The sequence below is a fragment of the Acanthochromis polyacanthus genome, chromosome 16 (genome assembly GCF_021347895.1).
Source record: "Acanthochromis polyacanthus isolate Apoly-LR-REF ecotype Palm Island chromosome 16, KAUST_Apoly_ChrSc, whole genome shotgun sequence".
NCBI classification, from domain to species: domain Eukaryota; kingdom Metazoa; phylum Chordata; class Actinopteri; family Pomacentridae; genus Acanthochromis; species Acanthochromis polyacanthus.
In genome coordinates this window covers 37,197,795-37,222,645 of record NC_067128.1, presented here as the reverse complement: position 1 = coordinate 37,222,645, position 24,851 = coordinate 37,197,795, and the positions used below count along the sequence as shown (strand labels likewise).

Below are 24,851 nucleotides of genomic sequence, written 5' to 3'. Positions count from 1 at the left end.
TTCATCCATAATCAGTTTGTGGAGAGCAGATCCAGGCCAGCATGTCCTCAGATTAGAACAAATGTGATTTACATTCAGTTTTCTGGAGAGACAGATGTATCTCATCTGACCCGGGAACACCTCAGGAACGTCTGGAATAATCTGCTGCCCTCAGACTGAATCTGGATTAAAGAAAACAGATGGAAGGTTAAAGTTTAACGCCACAGAAAAGAAAAAAGAAAAAATAAGTTTGTAAAGTCAGTTCATCTCAGCCGAGGTTCAGCAGCTCAAGTACTGAAGCTGAAAAAATTAGAAAAATTCATGTTTGAGCCACAGAAAAAACAGAAAAAAGAAAAACTAAAACTAAATCTTTTAGTGTGACAACTGGTAAGGGAATTCTTTTCAACCAAAAAACTGTACTGAGTTAGAAGAAACAGACTTTTTCTCTTCTCAAAGCTATCAGAAATACAGCATCCCCACTGAAGCACGGTGGAGGCAGCATCATGATGAAGCATGGTGGAGGCAGCATCATGATGAAGCATGGTGGAGGCAGCATCATGATGTGAAGCACGGTGGAGGCAGCATCATGATGAAGCACGGTGGAGGCAGCATCATGATGTGAAGCACGGTGGAGGCAGCATCATGATGAAGCACGGTGGAGGCAGCATCATGATGTGAAGCACGGTGGAGGCAGCATCATGATGAAGCACGGTGGAGGCAGCATCATGATGTGAAGCACGGTGGAGGCAGCATCATGATGTGAAGCACGGTGGAGGCAGCATCATGATGTGAAGCACGGTGGAGGCAGCATCATGATGTGGAGCACGGTGGAGGCAGCATCATGACGTGAAGCACGGTGGAGGCAGCATCATGATGAAGCACGGTGGAGGCAGCATCATGATGTGAAGCACGGTGGAGGCAGCATCATGACGTGAAGCACGGTGGAGGCAGCATCATGATGTGAAGCACGGTAATCCTTAAGCACATTTTTGGAAAAGTTTAGAGTTATTTTGGAAAGAATTGAAGTCTTATTATAAAAGTTTTGAGTAACTGAGCAAGATTCAGGTTATTTTGGGATTTTTTGGCTCAATTTATACAAAGTCTGTGGTTCTGGACAAACTTTAAGCAATTCTGAAAAAAAAAGTCATTCTGGACGATGATTTTGTCATTTAAGACGTCCTTTTCTTATTTTGCTTCAGGTCATTTTGGAGAAGTTCTGAGGTATTTTGAATAAATTTAGAGTAATATTGGGGAAAAGAAAGATATTTTGTGGAAGTTTTCAGTAACTCTGGAAAACCTGTATTGTTTTTATCATGTATGACGTGTTTTTATCATCATTCTAAGCATGTTTTGGAGAAGTTTAGAGTTATTCTGAGCCAGATTTGTGTTATTTTGGACACATTATGAATGATTTTCATCCAAATTTTGAGTTATTTAGTCCAAGTTTCCACTCATTTTGGATTTTTTTTGTCAGTTACTACAGAGTCTGTCATCTTGGACATATTCTAACTCATTATGGATCAAATGTCATTTTGCACAATGACTTTGTCACTGAGGACAAGTCGTTTCCCTTTAAGACACGTTTTTGGAAGAGCTTGAAGTCATTTTGTACAAACTGAAGTCGTTTTGGTGAGGGGTTTTATCTTTTTATTCATGTTTATTGGTTTTCTTCTGCACAGCGTTCTACAGAAACATCCTGAGAACTTTCAAACATGTGAACTGTGGTTCATGTTTCTGCTCCAACAGTCTCAGATGATCAACACATTCTGTCCACAACAAACGCCTCCATCCCCCCCTCTGGATCTTCTTCTTCTTCTAGTTTGCAGGTCTTCAGGTGTTTCAGGAGCAGCTCAGACACTGATTGAGATTAAAGTTAAATCATTTTTCTTTGCTGTGTTTTTGGTTCTCCAGATGTTCCTTCAGTGTTTGATGGTGATGGTCTTGACCTCGGTGAAGAAGTGATACGAATCCTTCCCTCCTTCCCGTCCCACTCCGGAGTTCTTCATGCCTCCAAAGGGCAGGTTCAGGTCTCGGATCAGCCAGCAGTTGGTCCAGACCAGACCAGCCTGGATCTTCTGGGCCACTCGGTGGACCTTCTCCACGTCTCTGGACCAGACGGTGGCGGAGAGGCCGTAGCGGACGCCGTTAGCTCTGGAGACGGCTTCTTCCTCGGAGTCGAAGGGACTGATGCAGGTGACCGGACCGAAGATCTCCTCCTGCATGACCCTGGATGTGTCGGAAACCCCGGAGATCACGGTGGTCGGCATGAAGTACCCGGAGCGGTTGGGTTCCGGTAGATCCAGCCGGTCGACGCCTTCACCACAGTGGATCACAGCGCCTTCAGACTTAGCCAGAGACACGAAACCACGGACCTGAAACGGGTTAAAATGAAACGGGTTTAAATGAAACAGGTTTAACTGAAACGTCACCTCGGACACATCTGAGCCATTTCTGACGTGTTTTCAGTTTTTTGGAAAGAGTTTTCGCGATTTTAAACAAGTTTTCTAAACATTTAGACAAATTTTGGATTATTTTGAGTCCTTTTTTAAACATTTTCAGTAACTTTGGACAATTTTTGCTTATTTACACAAACGTTATGTGGGACAGATTTTGAGACATTTTGCAGGAGTCTTCAAACATTTTAGCCAAATTTTGAACTAAATTTAAGTCATTTTAACAATTTGGACTATTTTCGAGAAGTTTGTTTGTTTAGAGAAAGTCTCAAGTCATTTTGGAAATATTTTGAGTATTTCTGGACAGTTATTGGTTGTTTTGGACGAGTTTCAAGTTATTGGACACAAATCTGTGAACCTGAAACAGATATGTCAAACAGAACCATGTGAGGAGAGAAAACAGAGAATAAATGTCCTCTAACTACCTTCTCCAGGTGTTCTTTGCTGATCAGAGCTCCGTTGTTGCTGCTCGGGTCGGATGGAACGCCGGTTTTCCATTTCTTAGCTGCAGCCACAAACCTCTGCAGGAACTCGGGGTAAAGACTTCGTTCTACGTAGATCCTGCTGGTGCACAAACAGATTTCTCCCTGAAGGAAAAGAAAACATGGAGAGATGAAGGTTGAGAGACAGCTTCTATCGACACACCTGAAGACCAAACATGAGCTCAGATCGCCTCCATGTGGACAAACCCAGGTACTGCATCTTCATAGAACCATTCAATCAGCCAAATCTGAACAAAGTTCTTTATCCACAGTAACTTAATTTATTTAAGTGTTAAAAACTGACACCAGATCAGTTTTACATCCATGCAGGTGTCACAAGGAGAGTTCTAGCGTTCAGATGGTGAAATTCTTCAAAGGTTTTAAAGCCCAAAATGATCCTTTGATCGTCTGTAGTTGTTCTGACCAAACAGTCTGTAGAGAGGAGCTAAAACAGATTTCTGTTGGAGTTTCTGTTATTTTGTGTCTTGTTCATGTTGTTTCACGTCTATGTCAGAAAGATGTGTCTCCTTTCTGTAGTTTTGAGTCTCATTTGTGTAGTTTTATCTCATTTTGGACCAAAAAAAAGGTTCAGTGTTCAGACTGTGGACGGATTTAAACTGATCTGTGAGCATCTCATGTCTCTCAGAATGTGACGCACAACAGCACGAGAAATTATATAAAGCAACCAAACTGTGACAAAAAACAGCTCAAATGTTTCACAGAAAGATGTAAAACAACAATGGGAGACAAAATAACCCCCAAATTATTTAAAAGACTGAAATATGAAGCAAAAAATATGAATAGACGTAAAATGAACATGAGCACATAAACATTCTGACGTTAGAAAACAATGTTCAAACTCTGTCCAGGAACGTTCACAGCCCGTCCAGAAAGACACGGAAAATGTTCACTATCACTCACAACTGTGTGGAACCAAACTGATAAAATCTAGTCCACAGTTGTTTAAAAATACCAAAAAGACCAAAGTGTTGACCAAAACATGTCCACAATGACTCGAATTTTGTCCAAAATGATCTAAAAATTTGTTCAAAATGACAAGAAATTTATTCAGTGACTCAAAAGTTTCCTCAAATGACATCAAAATGACAAAACCCTGAACTTACTACATCAAAAACTACTACTTAATCAAAGAAAGTTCTGGAGTAGACCTACCGACACCTGAAGAAAGTTCTAGAGTAGATCTACTGACACCTGGAGAAAGTTCTAGAGTAGACCTACTGACAACTGGAGAAAGTTCTAGAGCAGACCTACCGACAACTGGAGAAAGTTCTAGAGTAGACCTACTGACACCTGGAGAAAGTTCTAGAGTAGAACTACTGACAACTGGAGAAACTTTTAGAGTAGACCTACCAACAACTGGAGAAAGTTCTAGAGTAGACCGACTGACAACTGGAGAAAGTTTTAGAGTAGAACTACTGACACCTGGAGAAAGTTCTAGAGTAGAGCTACTGACAACTGGAGAAAGTTTTAGAGTAGACCTACTGACAACCGGAGAAAGTTCTAGAGTAGACCTACTGACACCTGGAGAAAGTTCTAGAGTAGACCTACTGACAACTGGAGAAAGTTCTAGAGTAGACCTACTGACAACCGGAGAAAGTTCTAGAGTAGACCTACTGACAACCGGAGAAAGTTTTAGAGTAGACCTACCAACAACTGGAGAAAGTTCTAGAGTAGACCCACTGAAAACTGGAGAAAGTTCTAGAGTCGACCTACTGACAACTGGAGAAAGTTCTAGAGTAGACCTACTGCCAACTGGAGAAAGTTTTAGAGTAGACCTACTGCCAACTGGAGAAAGTTTTAGAGTAGACCTAGTGACACCCGGAGAAAGTTCTAGAGTAGACCTACCGACAACTGGAGAAAGTTTTAGAGTAGACCTACCGACAGCTGGAGAAAGTTCTAGAGTAGACCTACTGACAACTGGAGAAAGTTTTAGAGTAGACCTACCGACAGCTGGAGAAAGTTCTAGAGTAGACCTACTGACAGCTGCAGAAAGTTCTAGCTCTGTGGGGCGGCATGGCTCAGTGGGTAGAGTGGCCGTCTTGCAACCGGAGGGTTCGATACTCGGCCCGTCGTGCTCATGTCGAGGTGTCCCTGCGCAAGGCACTGAACCCCTAATTGCTCCTGGTGGGTCGTGGTTAGCGCCTTGCATGGCAGCTTCCGCCATCAGTGTGTAAATGTGTGTGTGAATGGGTGAATGTGACGTATCATGTACAGCGCTTTGGGTACCTTGTAGGTATAGTAAAGCGCTCTATAAATACAGACCATTTACCATTTATCTAGAGTAGACCTACCGACAACTGGAGAAAGTTTTAGAGCAGACCTACAATCTGAACAGATCTCTGATTCATATCCAGTGTTCAGGTTCATGGAGTTTTTCTGCAGGAATTCCAACTATTTCCTGGACAACAGAAGCTGTGAGTTCTTAGAGTTTCTGCTGATCAGTTGGAGACTCACTTGATCCTGGAATGTTCTACTTTCTGATCAGCCTCATGTCTAAATAATAATAATACCTATAGAAGTGATTCTACTTCCTGTTTCCTGTCCTGACCTGGTTGGAGAAGCTGGACCGGACCGTGGTCTCAATGCATCGCTCCAGGTCTGCGTCAGCGAAGATGACCGCCGGGTTTTTCCCTCCCAGCTCCAGGCTGAGCTTCTTACAGTAGGGGGCGCTGCGCTCCGTGATTCGCTGGGCCGTTACTGTGGAGCCGGTGAAGGAGATCAATGGGACGTCGGGATGACCGACCAGGGCTTCACCGGCTCTGGGACCGGAACCGAACACGATGTTGACCACACCTGGAGGAACACCTGGACAGAGAACCAATCAGCTGTAGGGCTGCTGATGTCACCTGAGAGGTGCATGGTGGGAGCTGTAGTTTGTTATGGGGGCTGTAGTTTATTGTGGCAGTGGAAGTTTATTCGGGGGACTGCGGTGCATTCTGGGAGCTGTAGTTTATTGTGGCAGTGGAAGTTTATTAGGGGTACTGCGGTGCATTCTGGGAGCTGTAGTTTATTGTGGTAGTTTTTCATGGTAGTTGTAGTTTATTGTTTATAGTTGTAGTTTATTATTGAACCTGCAGTTTTTCATGGTAGTTGTAGTTTATTGTTGTAGTTGTAGTTTATTGTTGAACCTGTAGTTTTTCATGGTAGTTGTAGCTTCTTACCGGCCTCCTGCATCAGCTTGCACATCATCCAGGCCGTCACTGACGTCATCTCGCTGGGTTTGGCCACCACCGTGTTGCCGGCGGCGATGGCAGGTGCGATCTTCCAGGTGAGCAGGTAGAGGGGGAGGTTCCAGGGGCTGATCAGGCCGGCTACACAAACACACAGCAGGTGAACAACAGACACACAAACACCTCAAACACACGCTGAAGGTCTCTGGAGCTCACCGACGCCCACCGGGCAGCGCTGGGTGTAGCTCAGGGAGCTCAGGTGGTTCATGGGGCTGCAGTCGTTCAGGTGGTGGAGCATGGAAGACGAGAAGAAACGGAAGTTATACGCCGAGCGAGGGATGTCCAGAGAACGAGCCAAGGAGACGGGTTTACCTGGAGGAGAGGAAAACACAGCAGCTATACAAACCAAATATCCAAGGTGCAACAAAACACATTTAAAAACTGTGGAAGATTGTAGAAAACAAAACCATAAACACAGGGACAACAACAGCAAATACCTGTAAAAATTATAGATTTTGTATGTATTGATTGTATTTTTACAGTCATGCATTGTAAATATATATATTTGGAAAACATGCATATTATTAGTAAAAATATTTTAACATTCTGTACAATTTTGGACCTTTTTTCAACATATAAATTTATTTCGTTGTTCAGCAACTTTAATTAAATATTTTTTGAAATTTAGAAAAACTGGAAAAATATTTAAAATAAAAATCTAAAATCTTTTCATCATTTTTAGTCTGGAACACAGAATGTTATTTTTTAATAAATATCTGTAAAATAATAAGAATATTGAACACAATAATACTGTAAATTTATGGTTTATCTTTTTTAAAAACGGCACATTTCTGATGTGTTATTTATGTTTATTTATGTTTGTTTGTTTTTACAGTAAACATGTAAATTATCAATTCTTTCTGTGATTGTTTATTTACTTATTTAGATATTTATATTTTTGTTATTTTCTGTAATTTAAACAGGAAAAAATGTAAAATAACAGCAAATAGATTTAAAAATGTTTATTTATTTTCCAGTGAGCGGATCAATACTTTAATCAGTGATCAATAAACTGGATTGAATAGTTTTCATTTCTGTTAAACCTCCATCAGAGTCACCGTCTGACTGCTTTATTGATTATAGGTCAAAATGATCAATAATCATATTGATTATTGATCATATTGATTACTAATGATTGATTATTGATGGTACCCTGGTCTCTGGACTCGGCCTTGGCCAGCTCCTCCAGGTTTTTATTGATTATTGATTATTGATTATTGATGGTACCCTGGTCTCTGGACTCGGCCTTGGCCAGCTCCTCCAGGTTTTTCTCCAGCAGGTCGGCCAGCTTGTTCAGGATCTGAGCTCTGGCTTCAGGGCTGCGACTCGACCAATCAGGGAAGGCGTCTTTAGCTGCTGCCACGGCAACGTCCACCTGAAGACGAGAGGAGGGAGGAAAGATGTGGACTCTTTTTTTTTTTTTTTTTTTAAAGGCCAAAATTGTAATTAAAGTCCAAAAACCAAAATCTTTATCTTTAAAAATAGTACATTTATAATAAATAATAAAAAGTGAATTTGATCTTAAATATTAATATAAATGCTTTTATATGTGCGATTGATTTTAGTCCAGTTTTTAAAAAATTACATTAATTTCGTACATTTATTAATGTTTGAATTATTTCTTCAGCTTTGAGAATTTTATCCTTTTAAAAAACTACTTGGTGACATTTTAATGACTTTCTAAAATATTTTTGCATGTGTTCTTATTTTTTTCTTACATGTTTTGGATATTTTCTTTTTTTTAAATAAATTTCTTTTGTTTCACTGTGAAGCTCTTTGGTCGCCTTTAGGCTGTAAAAATAAACTGATTGATGGATGAACCGTTCTATGGTCTGATATCTGAGCAGAAAACAGATTGTAAATAAATGAATCAATAAATCTGGACTCTGAAGCGCTATATAAATACAAATACAACCATTTGAACAGACGACGTGTTTAATTTAATCTATTCCACACAAAGAAAAAATCCAAATGTAAAGTAAAATAAAAAAAATCTGCGTCATGTTCAACAGTTTTGTTTTATCTGCAGGTCGTTCCAGAGTCCTTTAACATCGTTAAACATTTATTTTAATGAAAAATGAGTGAATCCTGTCTTTCTACACTTTAGTTCCTGCAGAAGCTTTCACACTTTGTTGACTCGTGTTTAATGATTAATAAAGACTGAATCCTGACAGATCAAAGGTGGTTCTCTGTCAAACTGCAGCCTCAAAATCAACAATAAAAAACATTTTTTCTCATGTTTTCATTAATTTCTGCACATTTATTTCAATAATAATAAAAGTCTGAACAAACATCAGAATTATTCCCAAACTAGAAGCAGAAAAATAGAAACAAAGTGCTAAAAAGACATGAATATTTAATTAGAGAATCACTGACCTCCTGTGGTCCGCTGTCTGGGATCAGACAGTAAACTTCTCCAGTGGACGGATCGAAGGACTCGATGTGCTTCTGACAGGAGACGAACTTCCCTCCGATGAAGTTCTCCAGAACCAGAAGAGAACCTTTAGAACCTTCAGACATGATTAGAGGTGAACTAATTAAACTTAATTAAAGAACTGCAGCAGGAACCCCTTCAGACGCAGCAGCAGAATAAAGTTCACTGGAGCTCAGTGATCCACTGGTCTGAGGACAGGAAGTACTCAGAGGAAAATATTCACAATAAAAGTACTCAAGTTCACTGGTCCTCCTACAGAGGACAGGAAGTAATCTATCAGAGTAAAAGCACTCCATTACTGCATAAAACACATTTTAAAACATATTTAAAATGAAAAAATATCAAAGAGGTTCTTTCAAAAAAATATCTAAAATATATAATAATGAAGTTTATTTTTATAAAATATGAAGTTCAAAAATCTAAACTTGGAAAACCTAAATATAAACATTTATTTTATATATTTAATAATTTTTGAGCATTTAATTGTTTTTTTCCTCCTGAAAACTTGGATTTATTTTATTACTTCATGTCACGGCCTCCTGTGTTGGTGTGCCGTCTGGTTTCTGGGGTGATGTCCTGTTGGGCCTTTGTGTGGGGGGGGAATCACATGTGTGGGTTCAGCTGTGGCTGTTTCAGTCTCTACAACCCCAGCTGTCAGCCATTCCAGCTGATGACACCAGAGATGACGACCTGCACTGCAATCCGGTTCTCCCCGCCCTCCGACCTTCCTGATTGGCCACCCTCCAGCTCCCCTCCACCTCTGACCAACCAGATACAGCCAGCACCACCACACCTGCAGGCTATATACCTCTTCTTCTTTTTCTTTCGGCTTTCCCTTCAGGGGTCGCCACAGCGAATCAGTTGCCTCCATCTAACCCTGTCTGCTGCATCCTCTTCTCTCACACCAACTACCTTCATGTCCTCTTTAACCACATCCATAAACCTCCTCTTTGGTCTTCCTCTAGGCCTCCTGCCTGGCAGTGGGAAACTCAGCATCCTTCTACCAATATATTCACTCTCTCTCCTCTGGACATGTCTGAACCATCTCAGTCTGGCCTCTCTGACTTTATCTCCAAAGCCTCTAACATGTGCTGTCCCTCTGATGTCCTCATTCCTGATCCTATCCATCCTGGTCACTCCCAAAGAGAACCTCAGCATCTTCAGTTCTGCTACCTCCAGCTCTGCCTCCTGTCTTTTCCTCAGGGACACTGTCTCCAGACCAAACAACATGGCTGGTCTCACCACAGTTTTGTAAACCTTTCCTTTCATTTTAGCTGAAACTCTTCTATCACACATCACACCTGACACTTTTCTCCAGCCGTTCCAGCCTGCCTGTACACGCTTCTTCACCTCTTTTCCACACTCTCCATTGCTCTGGACTGTTGACCCTAAGTAACCTGAAGGCTATATAGCTGCCACCATGTCATTAGTCTGGGTGGCTGGTAGCAGTGACCAGTCCACCCTGGTGCCTCTTTGTGTGTGAAAATTTGTTTGTATTTCGATGTGTTTCGGTCTGTAGGTACTGGTGGTGGGTTGGTGGGTACCACAGACACTTCGGTCTGTAGATTCTCGTGGTGGGTTCTGCCGACACTTTGGGTTTCTGTTGGCGGCTGCTACTTTGGTGTGGAGCCTACTGTCTCAAGTGGAGACTGAGGCCCCATGCACACGAAGACAAAACGCTTAACAGTTTCAAACCGATCGCCATAAAGACGAAGGCGTCTCAGAAAATGTGTGCGTCTACATGAATGCACTCGATACGCATGGAAACGCTGTAAAACACGTCAGACCTCTAGGGGCGCTGTAGCGATATGACGGAAACACGCAAACAGAAGAAAAAACGGTGGGCATGCGCACTTGCGGCAAAAGTTGTAAACAGACAACAAGCCGGGAAGTAAATAAAGTGCCGTAATGTGTCCTCGATAATTGTTTGTTCAACTCTGTGGTGATTGAGAAGAAGGAGATTTTGCTGCAACAGGGATAGTAGGGTAACCAGCTTCATCAGCACATTTGCTACACTGTACGCTGCCATTGTTGTTGTCATTGCCACGTGTGACGCATGTGTGTCAATGAAGATACGAAACTATGACGCAAGCGTATCTGAAAAGTATCGGATAGCCGGTAAACACGGAGCTGGGTATACGGCGTTTCAAAATCTTTCCACTCTGGAACCTGGTTTCAAAAATGATCGTTTACAGACCCCCAAAACGCCGTCTTCATGTGGATGATACGCAGATTCGGCAAGAAACTTATGCGTTTAGACCTCGGTTTGTCTTCGTGTGGACGGGGCCTGAGGCTCCAGTTAGCAGCCTGCCACCTTAGTGAAGAAGCTGCTCTGTGTTTAGAGTCTTTGTGAACTGTGTAACCAGTGAGTGTGAGGCACCAGTTTTGCATAGTTCGTTTTGTGCACATTTTGTGTATAAAACTCCCTGCGGAAGGAGCGTAAACATCCGGATGACAATGCCACTTCCTGACTCTTAAACACGCTTCAGCGTCTGTCCACGCCTCATTCAGTGATCGATGGTTTATTGGCAGCAGATGGAGGATCAGGAGGTCCAGATGTTCAGAGCAGCTGTGGACGTTTTAGGTTCTGATGGAGGAAGATCAGATGAAGCTTCAGAAACCTTCAGTCTCCATGGAGGTCCTCAGTCTTTGATCTGCAGCAGAAAGAGAAGAATAAACGATTGAAGTCAACCTGAAGGATCCAGATGTTCAGGAAGAACTCTGTTCATCCAGATGTTCAGTTTGTCAAAACAAATGACTGTTTTATTAGATGTTATTAGTCACTTAGTTATTTACAACATAAAGTGGTTAAAAAATGACACAAAAAAAACAGAATTATTCAAAAACTGACAGAAATTAAAACAAACTTTCCATAATTATTTTTAAAAATGTTTAAAATGAGTCAAACTGCTAAAAATGACAAAAATGTTTCTGAAATGATTTTAAAATCCCCTAAATGATCAAAACTGGTCTGGAATGACAAACTTTGTCCACAGTGACTGAAAATTTAACCAGAATTATTTAAACTCGTCCACTATGAGCTGAAACTGGTCCAGAATCACTGAAAAATGATGAAACAGTCACTGAAATGATTTTTAAAAAGAATGCCAGGATGAAACTTTTGTTTTAAACAAGTGACTTAAAACTTTTCTTAAATGCCTCAAAAAATCCAAAAATGATCAAAAAATGACAAAAAGTTCGTCCAGAAAGATTAAACAGCTTAGAGACGTTCCTCACACTGGTTTCACACTGATTTAATCCTGGTTTGTTCATGGTTTAATCCTGGTTTAATCCTGGTTTAATCCTGGTTTGTTCATGGTTTAATCCTGGTTTGTTCATGGTTTAATCCCGGTTTAATCCTGGTTTAACCCTGGTTTAATCCTGGTTTGTTCATGGTTTAATCCTGGTTTAATCCTGGTTTGTTCATGGTTTAATCCCGGTTTAACCCTGGTTTAATCCTGGTTTAATCCTGGTTTAATCCTGGTTTATCAGATTAATGGATCACTTTATTAACTCTGATGGCTGGTTACCTCGGTAACGACTCCGGCTGCGATGGTGGATCCAACATATCTCAGCATGAAGCGTCCCAGTTCCTTATAGTCCTTATAGAGCTCCAGAGAAACCGGCCTCTGGGTCTGCACCTCCACCACGGCGTTCATCCCCTTAGTTAGACATCTATAAATAATAATAATAATAACAATAAATAAATATTAAGCTCCTCTACCACGGCGTTCATCCCTTTAGTTAAACATCTATAAATAATAATAATAATAATATTAATAAATAAATATTAAGCTCCTCCACCACGGCGCTCATCCCTTTAGTTAAACATCTATAAATAATAATAATAATAATATTAATAAATAAATATTAAGCTCCTCCACCACGGCGCTCATCCCTTTAGTTAGGCATCTGAAGATATAAAATAACAATAAAATAAATACTAAAACACTACATAAATAAATATAACATGTAAAATAATAAACAAATACAAACATCAATGTAAATTAGTCGATAAATAAAAATTCATTCTAATTCAAAACAATTAAAACTAAAATACTACACAAATAAAATAAAAGTAAAAAAACTAAAGAAATAGAAAAACTTAATTCTAAAAAAATTGACCACTAAATAAATAAAAATAAATATAACATACAACACTTAATATATAAATATGAATATCAACTAAAACACCACAAAAATAAATATAAACTAAAACAATAAATTTAAAAAATAACAACAAGTAAAATATCAAACAAATAAAAAACTAAAACATTAACTCTACATTAACATGCAACATGTCGTCCCCACAGTGAAGCACGGTGGAGGCAGCATCATGACGTGAAGCATGGTGGAGGCATCATGATGTGAAGCACGGTGGAGGCAGCATCATGATGTGAAGCATGGTGGAGGCAGCATCATGATGTGAAGCATGGTGGAGGCATCATGATGTGAAGCATGGTGGAGGCATCATGATGTGAAGCATGGTGGAGGCAGCATCATGACGTGAAGCACGGTGGAGGCAGCATCATGATGTGAAGCACGGTGGAGGCAGCATCATGATGTGAAGCATGGTGGAGGCATCATGATGTGAAGCATGGTGGAGGCATCATGATGTGAAGCATGGTGGAGGCAGCATCATGACGTGAAGCACGGTGGAGGCAGCATCATGATGTGAAGCATGGTGGAGGCATCATGATGTGAAGCACGGTGGAGGCAGCATCATGATGTGAAGCATGGTGGAGGCATCATGATGTGAAGCATGGTGGAGGCATCATGATGTGAAGCATGGTGGAGTCATCATGATGTGAAGCACGGTGGAGGCAGCATCATGATGTGAAGCATGGTGGAGGCATCATGATGTGAAGCATGGTGGAGGCATCATGATGTGAAGCACGGTGGAGGCAGCATCATGACGTGAAGCACGGTGGAGGCAGCATCATGATGTGAAGCATGGTGGAGGCATCGTGATGTGAAGCATGGTGGAGGCATCATGATGTGAAGCACGGTGGAGGCAGCATCATGATGTGAAGCACGGTGGAGGCAGCATCATGATGTGAAGCATGGTGGAGGCATCATGATGTGAAGCATGGTGGAGGCATCATGATGTGAAGCACGGTGGAGGCGGCATCATGACGTGAAGCATGGTGGAGGCATCATGATGTGAAGCATGGTGGAGGCATCATGATGTGAAGCACGGTGGAGGCAGCATCATGATGTGAAGCACGGTGGAGGCATCATGATGTGAAGCATGGTGGAGGCATCATGATGTGAAGCACGGTGGAGGCAGCATCATGATGTGAAGCACGGTGGAGGCGGCATCATGACGTGAAGCATGGTGGAGGCAGCATCATGACGTGAAGCACGGTGGAGGCACCATCATGATGTGAAGCATGGTGGAGGCATCATGATGTGAAGCACGGTGGAGGCAGCATCATGATGAAGCATGTGGAGGCATCATGATGTGAAGCACGGTGGAGGCATCATGATGTGAAGCATGGTGGAGGCAGCATCATGATGTGAAGCACGGTGGAGGCAGCATCATTATAAGAAGCACGGTGGAGGCAGCATATTTTGTGTCATTCTGTGTCATTTTAGCATCTTTTGTGTGATTTCAGCATCTTTTTCTTCAATTTTAAAGGTCAAATGTTCTTTATTGTCATGTCATTCCACATTTTGCCACATGCAAACAATACGAAATTGGACACTGGTCCCCGGTTTCAGCCATAAAGACATATAAGTTATATAAAGACAACTACTAATATATACAACCTACAACATAAATTTTAGCATCTTTGTGTCATTTTTTGTGTCATTTTAGCATCTTTTGTGATTTTAATATCTTTTTTTGGCAATTTTTGTGTCTTACTGTCATCATCAGAGGGACAGCACATGTTAGAGGCTTTGGAGATAAAGTCAGAGAGGCCAGACTGAGATGGTTCCAGACATGTCCAGAGGAGAGAGAGTGGAATATATTGGTAGACAGGATGCTGAGTTCCCACTGCCAGGCAGGAGCCTAGAGGAAAGACCAAAGAGGAGGTTTATGGATGTGGTTAAAGAGGACATGAAGGTAGTTGGTGTGAGAGAAGAGGATGCAGCAGACAGGGTTAGATGGAGGCAATTGATTCGCTGTGGTGACCCCTGAAGGGAAAAGAAGAAGACTGAATAAATTAATAATTATTATTATTATGACTTCATTGGCTTCTTTACTTTGAGGTGAGAATTTTAAGTTCAGAATTTAAAACAATATTTTTCAAATTTGTTTTCATATTTATGGTAAATAGATGTTTTAAAAACTCATAAATAATGTGGAAATATGACTTATTTTTGTGAATAATCAGTTTTAAAAAACATGTTTCTGCTACAAATCAGTAAATAATTAAATACATCTAAGAGGAAAGCCATTCTGCTTCAACAGTTTCATTCAAAGCTGTCAGAGATTTTTCTGTTGAGGCCAAACATTATTTTCTAGAGGGTGGTTGGATTTATTTTATTTCAGAAACTTCTTATCTTTTTGTATTTCATATAATTTGTTTCTTAAATCCTGTTTTTTTCTTTTTCTTTTTGCACATTTTTGTCTTTATCTAAATGTGCTGTTTAAAAAATAAAACTTAATTTGGCTGTAAATGTTCCAGCTCACTTTGTCTGCAGATGAATCGGTAAATCTTTAACCTTTTCAGCGGCTTGTTGTGATGATTTCATGACCTTTACCTTCCTGACGGCCGTCTGAACCGCTCAAATAAAACCATCATGGCTGAGTTTCTGCTGAGTCACTGGAACAGAAATAAAACGGAAATAAACTGATAAAGGTTTGCCCTCATCATCATCAGTGGAAAAAGCCCCAGAGTTTTATTTAGACCAGAAGAACATCTGGGTTCAGAAGACTTTGGCTGAGTTTCATCACTTTACTGGGTAAATATAAAGCAAGCAGGAAGCTATAATTCATCCATAATCAGTTTGTGGAGAGCAGATCCAGGCCAGCATGTCCTCAGATTAGAACAAATGTGATTTACATTCAGTTTTCTGGAGAGACAGATGTATCTCATCTGACCCGGGAACACCTCAGGAACGTCTGGAATAATCTGCTGCCCTCAGACTGAATCTGGATTAAAGAAAACAGATGGAAGGTTAAAGTTTAACGCCACAGAAAAGAAAAAAGAAAAAATAAGTTTGTAAAGTCAGTTCATCTCAGCCGAGGTTCAGCAGCTCAAGTACTGAAGCTGAAAAAATTAGAAAAATTCATGTTTGAGCCACAGAAAAAACAGAAAAAAGAAAAACTAAAACTAAATCTTTTAGTGTGACAACTGGTAAGGGAATTCTTTTCAACCAAAAAACTGTACTGAGTTAGAAGAAACAGACTTTTTCTCTCTCAAAGCTATCAGAAATACAGCATCCCCACTGAAGCACGGTGGAGGCAGCATCATGATGAAGCATGGTGGAGGCAGCATCATGATGAAGCATGGTGGAGGCAGCATCATGATGTGAAGCACGGTGGAGGCAGCATCATGATGAAGCACGGTGGAGGCAGCATCATGATGTGAAGCACGGTGGAGGCAGCATCATGATGAAGCACGGTGGAGGCAGCATCATGATGTGAAGCACGGTGGAGGCAGCATCATGATGAAGCACGGTGGAGGCAGCATCATGATGTGAAGCACGGTGGAGGCAGCATCATGATGTGAAGCACGGTGGAGGCAGCATCATGATGTGAAGCACGGTGGAGGCAGCATCATGATGTGGAGCACGGTGGAGGCAGCATCATGACGTGAAGCACGGTGGAGGCAGCATCATGATGAAGCACGGTGGAGGCAGCATCATGATGTGAAGCACGGTGGAGGCAGCATCATGACGTGAAGCACGGTGGAGGCAGCATCATGATGTGAAGCACGGTAATCCTTAAGCACATTTTTGGAAAAGTTTAGAGTTATTTTGGAAAGAATTGAAGTCTTATTATAAAAGTTTTGAGTAACTGAGCAAGATTCAGGTTATTTTGGGATTTTTTGGCTCAATTTATACAAAGTCTGTGGTTCTGGACAAACTTTAAGCAATTCTGAAAAAAAAAAGTCATTCTGGACGATGATTTTGTCATTTAAGACGTCCTTTTCTTATTTTGCTTCAGGTCATTTTGGAGAAGTTCTGAGGTATTTTGAATAAATTTAGAGTAATATTGGGGAAAAGAAAGATATTTTGTGGAAGTTTTCAGTAACTCTGGAAAACCTGTATTGTTTTTATCATGTATGACGTGTTTTTATCATCATTCTAAGCATGTTTTGGAGAAGTTTAGAGTTATTCTGAGCCAGATTTGTGTTATTTTGGACACATTATGAATGATTTTCATCCAAATTTTGAGTTATTTAGTCCAAGTTTCCACTCATTTTGGATTTTTTTTGTCAGTTACTACAGAGTCTGTCATCTTGGACATATTCTAACTCATTATGGATCAAATGTCATTTTGCACAATGACTTTGTCACTGAGGACAAGTCGTTTCCCTTTAAGACACGTTTTTGGAAGAGCTTGAAGTCATTTTGTACAAACTGAAGTCGTTTTGGTGAGGGGTTTTATCTTTTTATTCATGTTTATTGGTTTTCTTCTGCACAGCGTTCTACAGAAACATCCTGAGAACTTTCAAACATGTGAACTGTGGTTCATGTTTCTGCTCCAACAGTCTCAGATGATCAACACATTCTGTCCACAACAAACGCCTCCATCCCCCCCTCTGGATCTTCTTCTTCTTCTAGTTTGCAGGTCTTCAGGTGTTTCAGGAGCAGCTCAGACACTGATTGAGATTAAAGTTAAATCATTTTTCTTTTTGCTGTGTTTTTGGTTCTCCAGATGTTCCTTCAGTGTTTGATGGTGATGGTCTTGACCTCGGTGAAGAAGTGATACGAATCCTTCCCTCCTTCCCGTCCCACTCCGGAGTTCTTCATGCCTCCAAAGGGCAGGTTCAGGTCTCGGATCAGCCAGCAGTTGGTCCAGACCAGACCAGCCTGGATCTTCTGGGCCACTCGGTGGACCTTCTCCACGTCTCTGGACCAGACGGTGGCGGAGAGGCCGTAGCGGACGCCGTTAGCTCTGGAGACGGCTTCTTCCTCGGAGTCGAAGGGACTGATGCAGGTGACCGGACCGAAGATCTCCTCCTGCATGACCCTGGATGTGTCGGAAACCCCGGAGATCACGGTGGTCGGCATGAAGTACCCGGAGCGGTTGGGTTCCGGTAGATCCAGCCGGTCGACGCCTTCACCACAGTGGATCACAGCGCCTTCAGACTTAGCCAGAGACACGAAACCACGGACCTGAAACGGGTTAAAATGAAACGGGTTTAAATGAAACAGGTTTAACTGAAACGTCACCTCGGACACATCTGAGCCATTTCTGACGTGTTTTCAGTTTTTTGGAAAGAGTTTTCGCGATTTTAAACAAGTTTTCTAAACATTTAGACAAATTTTGGATTATTTTGAGTCCTTTTTTAAACATTTTCAGTAACTTTGGACAATTTTTGCTTATTTACACAAACGTTATGTGGGACAGATTTTGAGACATTTTGCAGGAGTCTTCAAACATTTTAGCCAAATTTTGAACTAAATTTAAGTCATTTTAACAATTTGGACTATTTTCGAGAAGTTTGTTTGTTTAGAGAAAGTCTCAAGTCATTTTGGAAATATTTTGAGTATTTCTGGACAGTTATTGGTTGTTTTGGACGAGTTTCAAGTTATTGGACACAAATCTGTGAACCTGAAACAGATATGTCAAACAGAACCATGTGAGGAGAGAAAACAGAGAATAAATGTCCTCTAACTACCTTCTCCAGGTGTTCTTTGCTGATCAGAGCTCCGTTGTTGCTGCTCGGGTCGGATGGAACGCCGGTTTTCCATTTCTTAGCTGCAGCCACAAACCTCTGCAGGAACTCGGGGTAAAGACTTCGTTCTACGTAGATCCTGCTGGTGCACAAACAGATTTCTCCCTGAAGGAAAAGAAAACATGGAGAGATGAAGGTTGAGAGACAGCTTCTATCGACACACCTGAAGACCAAACATGAGCTCAGATCGCCTCCATGTGGACAAACCCAGGTACTGCATCTTCATAGAACCATTCAATCAGCCAAATCTGAACAAAGTTCTTTATCCACAGTAACTTTATTTAAGTGTTAAAAACTGACACCAGATCAGTTTTACATCCATGCAGGTGTCACAAGAGAGTTCTAGCGTTCAGATGGTGAAATTCTTCAAAGGTTTTAAAGCCCAAAATGATCCTTTGATCGCTGTAGTTGTTCTGACCAAACAGTCTGTAGAGAGGAGCTAAAACAGATTTCTGTTGAGTTTCTGTTATTTTGTGTCTTGTTCATGTTGTTTCACGTCTATGTCAGAAAGATGTGTCTCCTTTCTGTAGTTTTGAGTCTCATTTGTGTAGTTTTTATCTCATTTTGGACCAAAAAAAGGTTCAGTGTTCAGACTGTGGACGGATTTAAACTGATCTGTGAGCATCTCATGTCTCTCAGAATGTGACGCACACAGCACGAGAAATTATATAAAGCAACCAAACTGTGACAAAAAACAGCTCAAATGTTTCACAGAAAGATGTAAAACAACAATGGGAGACAAAATAACCCCCAAATTAATTTAAAAGACTGAAATATGAAGCAAAAAATATGAATAGACGTAAAATGAACATGAGCACATAAACATTCTGACGTTAGAAAACAATGTTCAAACTCTGTCCAGGAACGTTCACAGCCGTCCAGAAAAGACACGGAAAATGTTCACTATCACTCCACACTGTGTGGAACCAAACTGATAAAATCTAGTCCACAGTTGTTTAAAAATACCAAAAGACCAAAAGTGTTGACCAAAACATGTCCACAATGACTCGAATTTTGTCCAAAATGATCTAAAAATTTGTTCAAAATGACAAGAAATTTATTCAGTGACTCAAAGTTTCCTCAAATGACATCAAATGACAAAAACCCTGAACTTACTACATCAAAACTACTACTTAATCAAAGAAAGTTCTGGAGTAGACCTACCGACACCTGAAGAAAGTTCTAGAGTAGATCTACTGACACCTGGAGAAAGTTCTAGAGTAGACCTACTGACAAACTGGAGAAAGTTCTAGAGCAGACCTACCGACAACTGGAGAAAGTTCTAGAGTAGACCTACTGACACCTGGAGAAAGTTCTAGAGTAGAACTACTGACAACTGGAGAAACTTTAGAGTAGACCTACCAACAACTGGAGAAAGTTCTAGAGTAGACCGACTGACAACTGGAGAAAGTTTAGAGTAGAACTACTGACACTGGAGAAAGTTCTAGAGTAGAGCTACTGACAACTGAGAAAGTTTTAGAGTAGACCTACTGACAACCGGAGAAAGTTCTAGAGTAGACCTACTGACACCTGGAGAAAGTTCTAGAGTAGACCTACTGACAACTGGAGAAAGTTCTAGAGTAGACCTACTGACAACCGGAGAAAGTTCTAGAGTAGACCTACTGACAACCGGAGAAAGTTTTAGAGTAGACCTACCAACAACTGGAGAAAGTTCTAGAGTAGACCCACTGAAAACTGGAGAAAGTTCTAGAGTCGACCTACTGACAACTGGAGAAAGTTCTAGAGTAGACCTACTGCCAACTGGAGAAAGTTTTAGAGTAGACCTACTGCCAACTGGAGAAAGTTTTAGAGTAGACCTAGTGACACCCGGAGAAAGTTCTAGAGTAGACCTACCGACAACTGGAGAAAGTTTTAGAGTAGACCTACCGACAGCTGGAGAAAGTTCTAGAGTAGACCTACTGACAACTGGAGAAAGTTTTAGAGTAGACCTACCGACAGCTGGAGAAAGTTCTAGAGTAGACCTACTGACAGCTGCAGAAAGTTCTAGCTCTGTGGGGCGGCATGGCTCAGTGGGTAGAGTGGCCGTCTTGCAACCGGAGGTTCGATACTCGGCCCGTCGTGCTCATGTCGAGGTGTCCCTGCGCAAGGCACTGAACCCCCTAATTGCTCCTGGTGGGTCGTGGTTAGCGCCTTGCATGGCAGCTTCCGCCATCAGTGTGTAAATGTGTGTGTGAATGGGTGAATGTGACGTATCATGTACAGCGCTTTGGTACCTTGTAGGTATAGTAAAGCGCTCTATAAATACAGACCATTTACCATTTATCTAGAGTAGACCTACCGACAACTGGAGAAAGTTTTAGAGCAGACCTACAATCTGAACAGATCTCTGATTCATATCCAGTGTTCAGGTTCATGGAGTTTTTCTGCAGGAATTCCAACTATTTCCTGGACAACAGAAGCTGTGAGTTCTTAGAGTTTCTGCTGATCAGTTGGAGACTCACTTGATCCTGGAATGTTCTACTTTCTGATCAGCCTCATGTCTAAATAATAATAATACCTATAGAAGTGATTCTACTTCCTGTTCCTGTCCTGACCTGGTTGGAGAAGCTGGACCGGACCGTGGTCTCAATGCATCGCTCCAGGTCTGCGTCAGCGAAGATGACCGCCGGGTTTTTCCCTCCCAGCTCCAGGCTGAGCTTCTTACAGTAGGGGGCGCTGCGCTCCGTGATTCGCTGGGCCGTTACTGTGGAGCCGGTGAAGGAGATCAATGGGACGTCGGGATGACCGACCAGGGCTTCACCGGCTCTGGGACCGGAACCGAACACGATGTTGACCACACCTGGAGGAACACCTGGACAGAGAACCAATCAGCTGTAGGGCTGCTGATGTCACCTGAGAGGTGCATGGTGGGAGCTGTAGTTTGTTATGGGGGCTGTAGTTTATTGTGGCAGTGGAAGTTTATTCGGGGGACTGCGGTGCATTCTGGGAGCTGTAGTTTATTGTGGCAGTGGAAGTTTATTAGGGTACTGCGGTGCATTCTGGGAGCTGTAGTTTATTGTGGTAGTTTTTTCATGGTAGTTGTAGTTTATTGTTTATAGTTGTAGTTTATTATTGAACCTGCAGTTTTTCATGGTAGTTGTAGTTTATTGTTGTAGTTGTAGTTTATTGTTGAACCTGTAGTTTTTTCATGGTAGTTGTAGCTTCTTACCGGCCTCCTGCATCAGCTTGCACATCATCCAGGCCGTCACTGACGTCATCTCGCTGGGTTTGGCCACCACCGTGTTGCCGGCGGCGATGGCAGGTGCGATCTTCCAGGTGAGCAGGTAGAGGGGGAGGTTCCAGGGGCTGATCAGGCCGGCTACACAAACACACAGCAGGTGAACAACAGACACACAAACACCTCAAACACACGCTGAAGGTCTCTGGAGCTCACCGACGCCCACCGGGCAGCGCTGGGTGTAGCTCAGGGAGCTCAGGTGGTTCATGGGGCTGCAGTCGTTCAGGTGGTGGAGCATGGAAGACGAGAAGAAACGGAAGTTATACGCCGAGCGAGGGATGTCCAGAGAACGAGCCAAGGAGACGGGTTTACCTGGAGGAGAGGAAAACACAGCAGCTATACAAACCAAATATCCAAGGTGCAACAAAACACATTTAAAAACTGTGGAAGATTGTAGAAAACAAAACCATAAACACAGGGACAACAACAGCAAATACCTGTAAAAATTATAGATTTTGTATTGTATTGATTGTATTTTTACAGTCATGCATTGTAAATATATATATTTGGAAAACATGCATATTATTAGTAAAAATATTTTAACATTCTGTACAATTTTGGACCTTTTTTCAACATATAAATTTATTTCGTTGTTCAGCAACTTTAATTAAATATTTTTTGAAATTTAGAAAAACTGGAAAAATATTTAAAATAAAAATCTAAAATCTTTTCATCATTTTTAGTCTGGAACACAGAATGTTATTTTTTAATAAATATCTGTAAAATAATAAGAATATTGAACACAATAATACTGTAAATTTATGGTTTATCTTTTTTAAAAACGGCACATTTCTGATGTGTTATTTATGTTTATTTATGTTTGTTTGTTTTTACAGTAAACATGTAAATTATCAATTCTTTCTGTGATTGTTTATTTACTTATTTAGATATTTATATTTTTGTTATTTTCTGTAATTTAAACAGGAAAAAATGTAAAATAACAGCAAATAGATTTAAAATGTTTATTTATTTTCCAGTGAGCGGATCAATACTTTAATCAGTGATCAATAAACTGGATTGAATAGTTTTCATTTCTGTTAAACCTCCATCAGAGTCACCGTCTGACTGCTTTATTGATTATAGGTCAAAATGATCAATAATCATATTGATTATTGATCATATTGATTACTAATGATTGATTATTGATGGTACCCTGGTCTCTGGACTCGGCCTTGGCCAGCTCCTCCAGGTTTTTATTGATTATTGATTATTGATTATTGATGGTACCCTGGTCTCTGGACTCGGCCTTGGCCAGCTCCTCCAGGTTTTTCTCCAGCAGGTCGGCCAGCTTGTTCAGGATCTGAGCTCTGGCTTCAGGGCTGCGACTCGACCAATCAGGGAAGGCGTCTTTAGCTGCTGCCACGGCAACGTCCACCTGAAGACGAGAGGAGGGAGGAAAGATGTGGACTCTTTTTTTTTTTTTTTTTTTAAAGGCCAAAATTGTAATTAAAGTCCAAAAACCAAATCTTTATCTTTAAAAATAGTACATTTATAATAAATAATAAAAAGTGAATTTGATCTTAAATATTAATATAAATGCTTTTATATGTGCGATTGATTTTAGTCCAGTTTTTAAAAAATTACATTAATTTCGTACATTTATTAATGTTTGAATTATTTCTTCAGCTTTGAGAATTTTATCCTTTTAAAAAACTACTTGGTGACATTTTAATGACTTTCTAAAATATTTTTGCATGTGTTCTTATTTTTTTCTTACATGTTTTGGATATTTCTTTTTTTTAAATAAATTTCTTTTGTTTCACTGTGAAGCTCTTTGGTCGCCTTTAGGCTGTAAAAATAAACTGATTGATGGATGAACCGTTCTATGGTCTGATATCTGAGCAGAAAACAGATTGTAAATAAATGAATCAATAAATCTGGACTCTGAAGCGCTATATAAATACAAATACAACCATTTGAACAGACGACGTGTTTAATTTAATCTATTCCACACAAAGAAAAAAATCCAAATGTAAAGTAAAATAAAAAAAATCTGCGTCATGTTCAACAGTTTTGTTTTATCTGCAGGTCGTTCCAGAGTCCTTTAACATCGTTAAACATTTATTTTAATGAAAAATGAGTGAATCCTGTCTTTCTACACTTTAGTTCCTGCAGAAGCTTTCACACTTTGTTGACTCGTGTTTAATGATTAATAAAGACTGAATCCTGACAGATCAAAGGTGGTTCTCTGTCAAACTGCAGCCTCAAAATCAACAATAAAAAACATTTTTTCTCATGTTTTCATTAATTTCTGCACATTTATTTCAATAATAATAAAAGTCTGAACAAACATCAGAATTATTCCCAAACTAGAAGCAGAAAAATAGAAACAAAGTGCTAAAAAGACATGAATATTTAATTAGAGAATCACTGACCTCCTGTGGTCCGCTGTCTGGGATCAGACAGTAAACTTCTCCAGTGGACGGATCGAAGGACTCGATGTGCTTCTGACAGGAGACGAACTTCCCTCCGATGAAGTTCTCCAGAACCAGAAGAGAACCTTTAGAACCTTCAGACATGATTAGAGGTGAACTAATTAAACTTAATTAAAGAACTGCAGCAGGAACCCCTTCAGACGCAGCAGCAGAATAAAGTTCACTGGAGCTCAGTGATCCACTGGTCTGAGGACAGGAAGTACTCAGAGGAAAATATTCACAATAAAAGTACTCAAGTTCACTGGTCCTCCTACAGAGGACAGGAAGTAATCTATCAGAGTAAAAGCACTCCATTACTGCATAAAACACATTTTAAAACATATTTAAAATGAAAAAATATCAAAGAGGTTCTTTCAAAAAAATATCTAAAATATATAATAATGAAGTTTATTTTTATAAAATATGAAGTTCAAAAATCTAAACTTGGAAAACCTAAATATAAACATTTATTTTATATATTTAATAATTTTTGAGCATTTAATTGTTTTTTTCCTCCTGAAAACTTGGATTTATTTTATTACTTCATGTCACGGCCTCCTGTGTTGGTGTGCCGTCTGGTTTCTGGGGTGATGTCCTGTTGGGCCTTTGTGTGGGGGGGGAATCACATGTGTGGGTTCAGCTGTGGCTGTTTCAGTCTCTACAACCCCAGCTGTCAGCCATTCCAGCTGATGACACCAGAGATGACGACCTGCACTGCAATCCGGTTCTCCCCGCCCTCCGAC

At 40.7% G+C, this 24,851-nt stretch overlaps 3 protein-coding genes and 1 long non-coding RNA gene across 6 annotated transcripts in view; 1 reads left to right on the top strand and 3 right to left on the bottom strand.

Moving 5' to 3' along the window:
- Positions 1–1,603: 1,603 nt before the first annotated feature.
- Positions 1,604–8,790, bottom strand: LOC110945546 (2-aminomuconic semialdehyde dehydrogenase-like). Its single transcript, XM_051936714.1, has 7 exons — positions 8,542–8,790; positions 7,393–7,540; positions 6,322–6,477; positions 6,097–6,246; positions 5,484–5,740; positions 2,858–3,019; positions 1,604–2,351 (listed from the first exon to the last, which is right to left on the bottom strand). Exons 1-7 carry the CDS (start codon positions 8,683–8,685, stop codon positions 1,899–1,901), a joined length of 1,470 nt encoding a protein of 489 aa, XP_051792674.1. The 5' UTR covers positions 8,686–8,790; the 3' UTR covers positions 1,604–1,898.
- The window catches only part of LOC127530298 (uncharacterized), a 31,278-nt gene continuing 8,207 nt past the window's right edge, over positions 1,781–24,851 (top strand). The window contains exon 1 of one of the 2 annotated variants that reach the window (XR_007936834.1): positions 1,781–2,000. This is a non-coding gene — a long non-coding RNA (uncharacterized LOC127530298). Of the gene's footprint in view, positions 2,001–17,402; positions 17,543–24,851 lie in introns of those variants that run through there. The other variant, XR_007936833.1, reaches the window with a different exon arrangement.
- The window catches only part of hbs1l (HBS1-like translational GTPase), an 85,557-nt gene continuing 71,747 nt past the window's right edge, over positions 11,042–24,851 (bottom strand). For both annotated transcript variants that reach the window (XM_051936711.1, XM_051936710.1), the window contains exon 19: positions 11,042–11,253. In XM_051936711.1, coding sequence (XP_051792671.1) covers positions 11,242–11,253 — 12 coding nt within the window. In that variant the 3' untranslated portion in view covers positions 11,042–11,241. The remainder of the gene's footprint in view (positions 11,254–24,851) is intronic.
- On the bottom strand, positions 17,144–24,320 carry LOC110972343 (2-aminomuconic semialdehyde dehydrogenase-like). Its single transcript, XM_051936715.1, has 7 exons — positions 24,070–24,320; positions 22,922–23,069; positions 21,851–22,006; positions 21,626–21,775; positions 21,012–21,268; positions 18,400–18,561; positions 17,144–17,893 (listed from the first exon to the last, which is right to left on the bottom strand). The coding sequence occupies exons 1-7, from the start codon at positions 24,211–24,213 to the stop codon at positions 17,441–17,443; spliced, it is 1,470 nt and encodes a 489-aa protein (XP_051792675.1). The 5' UTR covers positions 24,214–24,320; the 3' UTR covers positions 17,144–17,440.